The 13,345-nt window shown below is 51.7% G+C and overlaps 1 protein-coding gene across 1 annotated transcript in view; it reads right to left on the bottom strand.

Moving 5' to 3' along the window:
* Positions 1-13,345, bottom strand: part of DERA (deoxyribose-phosphate aldolase) — a 55,825-nt gene that overhangs the window by 19,624 nt on the left and 22,856 nt on the right. Inside the window, exon 6 of the mRNA XM_073564620.1 lies at positions 12,837-12,965. Within this exon, the coding sequence (XP_073420721.1) occupies positions 12,837-12,965 (129 nt within the window). The remainder of the gene's footprint in view (positions 1-12,836; positions 12,966-13,345) is intronic.

The raw sequence follows: 13,345 nt of genomic DNA, 5'->3' as shown, positions 1-13,345 counted from the left end.
GGGGAGGAGACTGTAGGACAGGAGACTACAATCTATTACTCCCCGTTATCAGCCATTACTGGGGGAGGAGACTGTAGGACAGGAGACTACAATCTATTACTCCCCGTTATCAGCCATTACTGGGGAGGAGACTGTAGGACAGGAGACTACAATCTATTACTCCCCGTTATCAGCCATTACTGGGGGAGGAGACTGTAGGACAGGAGACTACAATCTATTACTCCCCGTTATCAGCCATTACTGGGGGAGGAGACTGTAGGACAGGAGACTACAATCTATTACTCCCCGTTATCAGCCATTACTGGGGGAGGAGACTGTAGGACAGGAGACTACAATCTATTACTCCCTGTTATCAGCCATTACTGGGGAGGAGACTGTAGGACAGGAGACTACAATCTATTACTCCCCGTTATCAGCCATTACTGGGGAGGAGACTGTAGGACAGGAGACTACAATCTATTACTCCCCGTTATCAGCCATTACTGGGGAGGAGACTGTAGGACAGGAGACTACAATCTATTACTCCCCGTTATCAGCCATTACTGGGGGAGGAGACTGTAGGACAGGAGACTACAATCTATTACTCCCCGTTATCAGCCATTACTGGGGGAGGAGACTGTAGGACAGGAGACTACAATCTATTACTCCCTGTTATCAGCCATTACTGGGGGGGGAGACTGTAGGACAGGAGACTACAATCTATTACTCCCCGTTATCAGCCATTACTGGGGGAGGAGACTGTAGGACAGGAGACTACAATCTATTACTCCCCGTTATCAGCCATTACTGGGGGAGGAGTCTGTAGGACAGGTGCCCACAATCAGTCACACCCTGCTGAGAGCAGCACCTGTCTTGTGAGCTCCAGGACTTCCAGGAGGAGGCCCAGAGTCTGCCTCTCTTCTCCCCAGGGAGAGGCAGGCTTCCTGGGAGCCAGGCATGGCTTCCCAGGCTTCTCTTCCCCGGTCTGTGCCGGCGGGGGACAGAGAGCAGCAGCAACCGGCCCAGGAGGGCGTGAGGAGATCTGGTCGGATGAGAAAGACCGTACCCACCTACTCCAACCCCGAGACGGCTCATCGTCCGCCCAGAGAGGGAGACAGAGGCACCCCAGGCCCCAGGAAGAAGAGCCCAGCAACATCATGGGGCGAGATGACCTCCAGCGAGTCCACGAGCTCCTTCTCCTCCCGAGTGGTCGCCATGTTGCGAGAGTACGAGGACGCCGGCAAAGCACTGACCGGGCTGAAGGAGCAGCTGCGGGAGGCACGGATCCTGAACACCCGTGCCTCTAACAAGGAAAGACCCGCGACCTCCCAGAGGTTTAAAGCCCTCAGAGATGAGGTGGTCCGGTTAGTGCTCCTCCGGGAGGGGATTGAGAAAAGCGCAGGTCCCTTCCTGGAGAGGTTTAAGAACCAGCGGCGGTTCTCTGAAATGAAGGGGTTAAATACCTCGGGAGAACTGCCAGCCGGCGTCCTAAGCGAGGAGGAGGAGGACGATGAAGTCGTGGCTGGAGTCTCTCGTGCTGGAACAAGCCGGGAGAAAGAGTCGCAGAGCCAGCAAGGAAGCGGCCTCCCGGCACGGCAGAGGACTCCGACAACCCATGCTGGAGTGTCAGCGGAGGACGAGGAGGAGTGCGGTCTGTTGAGGGAGATCAGAGAGCTGGAGTCTCCTGTGGACCTGACCACATTCTCCTTCGGGGAGGACGAGCCAGCGGAGGAGACCAAAAAGAGGAGGAAGAAAAAAAAGATGACACAGGAGGTGGTGAGTTACAAATATGTACCAATGTCTGATGTTACACCTACCACCTCCTGTGTAAACCCCACCAAACCTAAAAGCACGGGCTCTGCAGTGGGTCCGGGGCATAGGCAAGGTGGGGAGAGGAGGAGGACGTCCGGCAATGCTGCCGTCTGTGCGGGGAACAGTGCAGGGGGTGAGGCTGTGGAGGTACTCACGGCGCCGGACATAGGGGACCCCGTGGAGTTTCCCTCCCTGCCTGCTGCGGCTAAGCCAGTTATCACCGGGGCCGAGGAGAGCGGGGGGGATGTCCACGCCGTTGCGAAAGGGGGACGGTGTGGGCAGACTCCATCCCTGCTCACTGCAGCTGAGCCGGCCGACGCTGGGGCTGTGGGGGGCAGGGCCGAGGAGCATGGTGCGGCGAAAGGGGGGCGCACTGTTGTGAGAGGGGCGCAGTGCGCCTCAACAGAGGAAAGGAGGCGCGCAGCTGAGACAGAGCCACGGGAAAAAAAAAAAAATACACAGCAAAAGCAGGGAACATCATCAGCAAGGAACACTGTGCGCTCTGCTGTGACAGGGGGACAGCATGCCCCAAAAAATGATACCAGCACCCCGAAGTCTGTGGCTACAGGGCAGGCAGCCCAGAACAATAAGGGGCACAGTGCTCCAAAAGAACGGCACAATGTCAGCACTGAGCTAATTAAAACGGGTGTGGTGCTGCACCGCTCCCCCGACCCAGCAGGTGTGAGTGCAGAGACTGCAGACACAAGGGAGGAGGGAATGGAGGTGACTGTGGAAGGTGCAGAGAACACTGGTAATGGGGTGAATGATGGGAGTAGTAGTGGAGTGAATAATGGGAGTTGTGGTGCCGCAAACGTTGGGAGTATTGGTGGAGTGAATGATGGGACAGGTGGTGGAGTGAATGATAGGAGATGTGGTGCCGCAAACGTTGGGAGTATTGGTGGAGTGAATGGTGGGAATAGTGGTGGAGTGAATGATGGGAGTTGTGGTGCCGCAAATGATGGGAGTATTGGTGGAGTGAATGAGGAGAGCAGCACTGGTGTTGGTGGAGGGGAAGTAGGTAGTGGTCCCACTGCCCCCCCAGCGGTGGCGAGGGCTTCAGCCCCTAGCTATTCGGGAGCTGTCACTGCTGGGGGTAGTAGTGCGCCCTTGTCTGGTGGCCCCGAGGATGGTGACTTGCAGCAGCGCTTCCTGGACGCCCTGAAGAAAGGGGAGAGTTCCATCAATGTAGAGGGGAGGGAGGTTGATCTGTCTTTCTGGATAGAGAGACATGGTCTTTCCGCCTTCCGAGATAGAGGGGCAGAGACTGTCTGGTCTCTGCCGACACCGGGGCAGAGGAGTAACCGTAGGAACGTGGCCCGTCTCCAGTGGGTAAGCAAGGATGCCTGTCCTGATCGGTCAAAGGTTGCTGAGCTCCTGCTGGGGATGGGCTTCGCGGCATACGACATCTTTGCCTTGATCCATCCCTATGGGACCTCCTACTTCGATGTCAGCTTCGTGAGACCGGAGGGCCTTGAGCTTTTTTGGTCTCGCCATGAGCTGGCTCGTGGTCGCCCCGAATGGCAAGGTTTTGTCCCTGTCGCAATATCCCGCCAGAACTCGGTCAGGAAGGTGACCGTTTTGACCAGTAACGAGTCACTTTCCTGCATGGACATCTCCACCTGGATTGGTCGATATGGCGACATCGTCGGCATTCCTGAGAAGACCCGCGACGACCATGGTATCTGGTCAGGGGCCTGGACCTTCATGGTGAAATTGAAGGTTTCAGGAAACACTGTTACCCATATACCTTCCTCTACATTTTTGGGGAGGGACAGGATCCTGATTTTCTACCAGGGGCAGCCTAAGGTCTGTCACAGGTGCGGCAGCCCCACACACTTCAGTGCGCAGTGTACCACCCAAAAATGCGCACTGTGTGGGGACCTTGGCCATCTCGCTGCTACCTGTGGCAGGATTAGGTGTAACTTGTGTGGTGACCTCGGTCATCCATTCAGTCGCTGTCCGCGTTCCTTTGCCAATGCGGTCCTGAAAGCGGCGAGTGCGGGACAGGCGAAAGCCGGGACTAATCTTGCCGGTGAAGGGACCAGTAGGGGCGGAGGAGGCAGGGAACCGGTGAGGAGCAAGCTGCCGCCATCCAACATCAGGCGGCAGGAGCAACGCCATGGGAACAGGGGGCAGGGAGTAATGACCCTAAACCCTGACCCAGGTACTTCACTTGCAGCTGAGGATCCTAAAGACAGTGAATTGAGTGAGGAAGTCAGGAGACTTGAAAGGGAGGAGCAGGCGGACGCCATGTCCTCCCAGGAACCCTCATCCGGTGACAGTCTGGATGAGGGAGAGGGGGAATGGTCACAACAAAGGAAAAAGGGTAACCGGAAAACAACCAAGGGTAGGAGTGGGTCCGGGTCTCGAGCCTCCGCTCTGGAGTGCGACCCCTCTGATTCTCTAGCCCTGATCCAGGTGCCATTGGAAGGTCCAGCCGCCCCCCCTCTGGTGGATCTCTCCAACCGGTTCGGGGCCCTCCAGGACTCCCCTGCAGAGGGGGAGGACGGGAGCCCGGAGCCGGAGGTTGCGGACAGGGATGTTGGGGCTCAGGGGGTCGCTGAGTCTTCTTCTCAGGGAGCAATTAAAGGGCCCTCTGGGGGGGGGACTACCTCGGGACCACCAGACAAGGGCCAGAGTGTATGTAAGGAGAGAATGGATGAGTCTGTGTGTCTTAAGCGCACTAAAAGCTCATCATTGTCTGAGGAAGAGGGTGAAGCTGTTGGGGGTGGGAAGAAAAAGGCTATCTAATCCAATCAATCATGATGGCGGCACCCACACCGTTGACGCTGGCAACCATTAATGTTGCCAGCATAAAGTCAGAAGCGGCAAGGTTCACGGCCTTTCATTTTCTCGGCCAACTTGATGCCGACATTTTGTTTTTGCAGGAGACCAGGTTGACTGACCTATCAACCATGCATAAAGCAAGGAGGGAGTGGAGGCATGGGCCCTCCTACTGGTCTCTTGCGGCCGAGCCGTATAGCGGGGTGGCGGTCCTTTTTAAGACCGCAGCGGTTGAATGCAGACGATTAATTGAATTAGAAATGGGGAGATGCTTGATCCTAGATGTCTCCATGGGGGGACAGGAGCTTCGGCTCATTAACATCTACGGTCCCCAATCCAAGTGGGACCGCAAATGTCTCTTCTTGAAGATCAAACCTTTCTTATTTTCAAGTCGGCAGGTGGTCTTTGGAGGGGATTTCAACAACGTCACGAGACCCTGTGATAGAGGAGGTTCTGGGGACCGGCTGACTTATGATTGCGTCGCGCTAAACAGGATAGTAAGTGAGGCACGCCTAGTGGATGTCCACATCCGGCACAACACAGGCAGCACGGGATTCACCTTTTTTAGAGGTAGTCAGTGCAGGTCTAGGATAGATAGGTTTTATTTGAAGGAGGAAGCCGTCTCCTCGCCGTTGTCGGTTGTGGAGGTGGAGTTCTCCGACCACTGTTTGATTATGTTTTCTCTGAACGTTACAGAGACTCCTAGGATGGGAAGAGGTTATTGGAAGCTGAATTCATCACTCCTTGAGGAAGAAGCTGTAAGACAGTCTTTTGAGGATTTTCTTCAGAGCCAGGTACCGCTGCTGGGCCTAAGTAACACTAAGTCAGAGTGGTGGGAGATGTTCAAACATCGGGTGGCGAAATTCTTCCGGCAACTCTCGAACCTCAGAAGCCTGAACAGGGATCGCCTGTATCAGAGCCTGAGGAGGAGACTCGAGCATCTTGTCTCGACTGGAGGTAGCCGCGAGGAGATCTCCGGTGTGAAGTCCTTGCTGAAGAGGTGTCAGTACGATAGGCACGCATCTTTGGTTTTTGAGAGGGACTACGGGAAGTACTACTCGCCCGACCCTTACAGAAGCTGCAAGATGTCAGTGAATAGTAAGATAGTGACGGGGCTGATGGACAGTACGGGATCCCTGAAGAGGTCCAGATCAGGGATCTTGGAGGTCGTCAGTTCATACTACTCACACCTTTTGGGAAGGAGGGAACTGGATCGTGACAGGATGTCGGCTTTCCTGGCTGAAGCTGTTCCGGAGCCAGGGGCTGACCTCTCGCTGGACGTTTTGGCAGAAGAGATCAAAGAAGAGGAAGTGAGACTGGCGATCGATGGGCTCAGGCCCAAAAAATCACCAGGTCCGGATGGCTTAACATCCGAGTTCTTTAGGACCTTTAGGGACTCCTTGGTCCCCCTCTTGACTCAGGTGTTTAATGAGTGTCTCTCCTCGGGCACCCTGCCGAGATCATTAAGGAGGTCAGCTTTGATCATTTTGTCAAAGGGTAAGGATCCGTCACGCATTGAGAATTGGCGTCCCATAGCACTTCTCAATGTGGACAGGAAGGTTTTGGCTAAGATACTTTTCAACAGGCTGGTGAAGTTTGCGCCGCGGCTCCTTTCAGAGGCTCAGAACTGTTGCGTTCCTGGCCGTAGCACTTTCAGTGCTGTTCTGGGTGTCCGAGAGGCCGTGGAGCAAGGCAGGGCGGGCCTTTGGAAGGGGTTCCTGCTGACCCTGGATCAGGCAAAGGCTTTTGACCGGGTTGACCACGAGTACCTCTGGTCCACTCTTTTGAGGTACGGTCTGCCTGGGGGGTTTGTGGACTGGCTTAAGACCTTATACGCTGGGGCTGAGACTTTCCCTCTGGTAAATGGGTGGATTGGACAACCTTTCGGGGTAGGATCTGGTGTCCGTCAGGGCTGCCCTCTTAGCCCATTGCTGTACGCGTTTGCGATCGATCCCTTCCTCAGAAGGATCGAGTGTGGACCGTTGGCGGGGGTGGGGATGGGCGGGGTGGCGCCAGAGGCTATCCTGAGGGTAGTGGCCTACGCGGACGATGTCACCGTTTTTGTTTCTTCGCGAGAGGAGGCGATGGTGGTGATGTCAGAAGTGGAGAGCTACTCGGAGGCTTCCGGGTCCAAGGTCAACCAGGACAAGTGTGAGAGTCTCTGGCTGGGAGGCGGGGATCCCGGGTTTGATCTTCCGGACACCCTCCCCGAACCCCAAGAACACGCCAAAGTCCTAGGCATCGAATTTGGCCAGGGTGATTACCCCACGAAAAACTGGGAAGGCAGAATCAAAGGTGTCGCTCAAAAAGTGGACCAATGGAAGGGTTGGTCTTTGACCCTGAGGGAAAGGGTTGGCCTGTGCAAAGCTTTCCTGCTCCCCTTACTAATCTACCTGGGCAGCGTCTGTGTCTTGCCAGAGCCTCTCTGGACTCGGGTCTACAGTCTGTTCTTTCAGATGTTATGGGGGAATAGACTGAACCTAGTCAAGAGGGAGGTCACTTACCGCACGAGGAGACTAGGGGGGTTGAATATGGTGAACCCCGTGGTGTTCCTAGTGAACACCTTTTTGAAGGTCAACGTGGCAAACCTCTGGAAAGAGAGGGCTCCTCCGTGGGTATTCTCCTGCAAGGGATGGTTTCAGCCTTTCTTCCAGGAATGGGAGACAGGGGGAAGATTGAAGGATCTTCGCACACCGCATGGGCATCTCCCGGCTTATGTTACCCCGGTTCTGAAGATGATGCGCCGGTGGGGTCTGGGAATGTGGGAAGTGAGGTCCCTCCCGAGGAAACTCCTCGACATGCGGGTCTTGCTTTCGCATTTTCAGAGTCCATTGGTCCTCAAGGACTGCCCAAGTCGGGATCTAGAGGTTGGGTTGAGTTTGTTAAATTCTAATAGGATCCCCAAGAAGTACTGGGACTTGACTTGGCGCTGCTTCCAAGGTAAGTTGTATGTGAGGGACAATCTGAAGTACAGGAGCTCCGAGGACAGGAATTGCCCCCGTGAGGCTTGTGCTAACATGCTGGAAAGCATGGAGCACTTCCTGCTTCATTGTCCCTTTAATACAGAGGTGTACAACAGGGTGGGAGCTTCCATTGGTTGGCCGCGGCTGGCTACTCTGTCCTATGCCGAGTGGGCCTATGGAGCGTTCGGAGACCTCGGGAGAAGGGACAGAGTCACTTTATTTATAGTCAGCGCAGTGGTCAGGTACTTCACGTGGAACGCACGAGTTTTAGTTTCGACGCAGAGTAAAATCCTCCGTGTAGACGAAGTTTATAGCAGCATCCTAGGTGCCCTGGTGAAGGTCCATTCTCTGGAGTATGAAAGACTGGGTGCCCGGAGGGCGGCCCATCTCTGGAGGGGTTTCTCCTTCGGGGTGCCTTAGTCCGTTAGTACTCCTATATCCTGGTGGTGGGCTGATGCCTTTTCACTCTAGAGTTTTGTTTTGAATTTCAGTCTCCTGAATAGAAGGTTTGCAAGCATCGAACTTGAGCCTTAAGTGGTGAGTACGTAGGTTATGTTCTGTAATGTTGGTTTATGTATATATTGTATATAGTGTATTGTATATATTGTGTATAATAGAGGGTCTTAGTTAGGTTGGGTGGGGGGATTGGGGGGATGGGGGGTTTTCAACAGCGGTGATAAGAGACTGATCTGGCCTGGTCCAGGCCCCGCCTGGGGAAAAACTTTGGGGCCTGATCCTAGCTCGGAGAAATCCTGAACTTTGTGGCCAGAGCTGGATCAGGGGTGGTGGGATAGTTAGAGTAGATGTGTGTTTTATATATAGTGTTAAAAAAAAAAAAAAAAAATCCCAAAAAAAGGAAAAAATAAAAAAAAAAATAAATAAAAGGAAAAAAAAGGAAAAAATATATAAATATTGTTAATTTTCTATACTATGTTTGTAATTAGGTTTGTCGTAAGTGTGAATGTGGCGGTGTAAGGGGGAGGCTGTGAGGTAAGGCAGTGGGACCAGAGGGTATTAGGTGTGTCTTGTACAATATTCGGACTGGTGTCATATGTTTATATTGTATATAGTGTATATAGTATTGTATATAGGACGGTGTTAATGTAGTTCAGGGTTGTATATAATAGTGTGAATGGAGCTGGGTCGGGGGTTTTACATGATTTTATTTATTTATTATTTTAAGGGGGTGCTGGTGTAATTATTGTAATTTTGTTCCTTTTTTGTTTGTTTTTTTTAGTTTTTAATTTCTTGTTTCTTTAATTTAATTTTCTTTTCCCGTTTTGTAGGTCGAGAATTTCCCTTATTGTTTCCATTTCTTGTTTATTTCTTTGTGTTTGTGTCTGATTTTGTCATATTGTTTCTGATTGGAGTTTTTGTTCTATGTTTGTTCTGTTGTGTTTTATTTGTAACGTCGTGAAGGATTTTATAATAATAAAAAAGACCTACAATCTATTACTCCCCGTTATCAGCCATTACTGGGGGAGGAGACTGTAGGACAGGAGACTACAATCTATTACTCCCCGTTATCAGCCATTACTGGGGGAGGAGACTGTAGGACAGGAGACTACAATCTATTACTCCCTGTTATCAGCCATTACTGGGGGAGGAGACTGTAGGACAGGAGACTACAATCTATTACTCCCTGTTATCAGCCATTACTGGGGGAGGAGACTGTAGGACAGGAGACTACAATCTATTACTCCCCGTTATCAGCCATTACTGGGGGAGGAGACTGTAGGACAGGAGACTACAATCTATTACTCCCCGTTATCAGCCATTACTGGGGGAGGAGACTGTAGGACAGGAGACTACAATCTATTACTCCCCGTTATCAGCCATTACTGGGGAGGAGACTGTAGGACAGGAGACTACAATCTATTACTCCCCGTTATCAGCCATTACTGGGGGAGGAGACTGTAGGACAGGAGACTACAATCTATTACTCCCTGTTATCAGCCATTACTGGGGAGGAGACTGTAGGACAGGAGACTACAATCTATTACTCCCCGTTATCAGTCATTACTGGGGAGGAGACTGTAGGACAGGAGACTACAATCTATTACTCCCCGTTATCAGTCATTACTGGGGGAGGAGACTGTAGGACAGGAGACTACAATCTATTACTCCCTGTTATCAGCCATTACTGGGGAGGAGACTGTAGGACAGGAGACTACAATCTATTACTCCCTGTTATCAGCCATTACTGGGGGAGGAGACTGTAGGACAGGAGACTACAATCTATTACTCCCTGTTATCAGCCATTACTGGGGAGGAGACTGTAGGACAGGAGACTACAATCTATTACTCCCCGTTATCAGTCATTACTGGGGGAGGAGACTGTAGGACAGGAGACTACAATCTATTACTCCCTGTTATCAGCCATTACTGGGGGAGGAGACTGTAGGACAGGAGACTACAATCTATTACTCCCCGTTATCAGCCATTACTGGGGGAGGAGACTGTAGGACAGGAGACTACAATCTATTACTCCCCGTTATCAGCCATTACTGGAGGAGGAGACTGTAGGACAGGAGACTACAATCTATTACTCCCCGTTATCAGCCATTACTGGGGAGGAGACTGTAGGACAGGAGACTACAATCTATTACTCCCCGTTATCAGCCATTACTGGAGGAGGAGACTGTAGGACAGGAGACTACAATCTATTACTCCCCGTTATCAGCCATTACTGGGGGAGGAGACTGTAGGACAGGAGACTACAATCTATTACTCCCTGTTATCAGCCATTACTGGGGAGGAGACTGTAGGACAGGAGACTACAATCTATTACTCCCTGTTATCAGCCATTACTGGGGGAGGAGACTGTAGGACAGGAGACTACAATCTATTACTCCCTGTTATCAGCCATTACTGGGGAGGAGACTGTAGGACAGGAGACTACAATCTATTACTCCCTGTTATCAGCCATTACTGGGGGAGGAGACTGTAGGACAGGAGACTACAATCTATTACTCCCTGTTATCAGCCATTACTGGGGGAGGAGACTGTAGGACAGGAGACTACAATCTATTACTCCCCGTTATCAGTCATTACTGGGGGAGGAGACTGTAGGACAGGAGACTACAATCTATTACTCCCCGTTATCAGCCATTACTGGAGGAGGAGACTGTAGGACAGGAGACTACAATCTATTACTCCCCGTTATCAGCCATTACTGGGGAGGAGACTGTAGGACAGGAGACTACAATCTATTACTCCCCGTTATCAGCCATTACTGGGGAGGAGACTGTAGGACAGGAGACTACAATCTATTACTCCCTGTTATCAGCCATTACTGGGGAGGAGACTGTAGGACAGGAGACTACAATCTATTACTCCCCGTTATCAGCCATTACTGGAGGAGGAGACTGTAGGACAGGAGACTACAATCTATTACTCCCCGTTATCAGCCATTACTGGGGGAGGAGACTGTAGGACAGGAGACTACAATCTATTACTCCCCGTTATCAGCCATTACTGGGGAGGAGACTGTAGGACAGGAGACTACAATCTATTACTCCCTGTTATCAGCCATTACTGGGGAGGAGACTGTAGGACAGGAGACTACAATCTATTACTCCCCGTTATCAGCCATTACTGGGGGAGGAGACTGTAGGACAGGAGACTACAATCTATTACTCCCCGTTATCGGCCATTACTGGGGAGGAGACTGTAGGACAGGAGACTACAATCTATTACTCCCCGTTATCAGCCATTACTGGGGGAGGAGACTGTAGGACAGGAGACTACAATCTATTACTCCCCGTTATCAGCCATTACTGGGGGAGGAGACTGTAGGACAGGAGACTACAATCTATTACTCCCTGTTATCAGCCATTACTGGGGGAGGAGACTGTAGGACACGAGACTACAATCTATTACTCCCCGTTATCAGTCATTACTGGGGAGGAGACTGTAGGACAGGAGACTACAATCTATTACTCCCTGTTATCAGCCATTACTGGGGGAGGAGACTGTAGGACAGGAGACTACAATCTATTACTCCCCGTTATCAGCCATTACTGGGGAGGAGACTGTAGGACAGGAGACTACAATCTATTACTCCCTGTTATCAGCCATTACTGGGGAGGAGACTGTAGGACAGGAGACTACAATCTATTACTCCCCGTTATCAGCCATTACTGGAGGAGGAGACTGTAGGACAGGAGACTACAATCTATTACTCCCCGTTATCAGCCATTACTGGGGAGGAGACTGTAGGACAGGAGACTACAATCTATTACTCCCCGTTATCAGCCATTACTGGGGAGGAGACTGTAGGACAGGAGACTACAATCTATTACTCCCTGTTATCAGCCATTACTGGGGAGGAGACTGTAGGACAGGAGACTACAATCTATTACTCCCCGTTATCAGCCATTACTGGGGGAGGAGACTGTAGGACAGGAGACTACAATCTATTACTCCCCATTATCAGCCATTACTGGGGGAGGAGACTGTAGGACAGGAGACTACAATCTATTACTCCCCGTTATCAGCCATTACTGGGGGAGGAGACTGTAGGACAGGAGACTACAATCTATTACTCCCCGTTATCAGCCATTACTGGGGGAGGAGACTGTAGGACAGGAGACTACAATCTATTACTCCCCGTTATCAGCCATTACTGGGGGAGGAGACTGTAGGACAGGAGACTACAATCTATTACTCCCCGTTATCAGCCATTACTGGGGAGGAGACTGTAGGACAGGAGACTACAATCTATTACTCCCCGTTATCAGCCATTACTGGGGAGGAGACTGTAGGACAGGAGACTACAATCTATTACTCCCCGTTATCAGCCATTACTGGGGAGGAGACTGTAGGACAGGAGACTACAATCTATTACTCCCCGTTATCAGCCATTACTGGGGGAGGAGACTGTAGGACAGGAGACTACAATCTATTACTCCCCGTTATCAGCCATTACTGGGGAGGAGACTGTAGGACAGGAGACTACAATCTATTACTCCCCGTTATCAGCCATTACTGGGGAGGAGACTGTAGGACAGGAGACTACAATCTATTACTCCTTGTTATCAGCCATTACTGGGGGAGGAGACTGTAGGACAGGAGACTACAATCTATTACCCCCTATTACACCTGGACAGAGGGACGGTTCTTGCACTTGAGAAGATTCCTGCAGTCACGATGTGGACCTGAGAAGTGTCCTGAGGCCGCAGCCATGAGGACCGTCCACCACATGTAACCAGGGACCACCAGGACCTCCGGCTCTCCGACATCTGCCGTGTTTGCTTGCACAGGTTGTGTCTAGTGAAAGAGCTGCTGGGCACTTACCGGCCATCATGGCCACCAGGCTGGCCTTGTACACATTGGTGAGGGAACCGAGCTCTCCAGTGCCCAGGATGGTCTTCATGTGCGACTCTCCACAAGCCTCACGGAACATCCGGATCTCCTCATACAGCTCTAGAGGGAAAGACGAGAAGATGATAAGTCCCCACTGTGCCACCAGGACGAGTCCGTGCTGCGCCACCAGGACTGTATAAGGGACGATGTGGCCTCTTGCCTTCCTTGTGTGATAAGTTGTCTTCTGGACATATCAGCAGGAGGTGACGGCGCCTGAGTCAACACCTGGACCCTCATAGTCCAAGACCCCTCATAGCCTATAGTTGTGGGGTAAATGAGGCAGCAGTGGGTGCCATCCTTCGACATCGGAGTTGTAAAGGGAAGAGTCTGGAGAGAAGAGCTGCGGTCTGCTACTGCTCAGATCATGTCACTCTGACAACACTTCCTGTCACTCTGCAGATCCAATGGCTTTATCACAACTCTTAAGGGTACTGAGAGTC

The sequence above is a fragment of the Dendrobates tinctorius genome, unplaced genomic scaffold (genome assembly GCF_039654945.1).
Source record: "Dendrobates tinctorius isolate UK_male_01 unplaced genomic scaffold, ASM3965494v1 ptg000464l, whole genome shotgun sequence".
Taxonomy (NCBI): Eukaryota; Metazoa; Chordata; class Amphibia; order Anura; family Dendrobatidae; genus Dendrobates; species Dendrobates tinctorius.
Note: the sequence above shows the minus strand (reverse complement) of the source record. Positions and strands in the feature narration are given on the sequence as shown.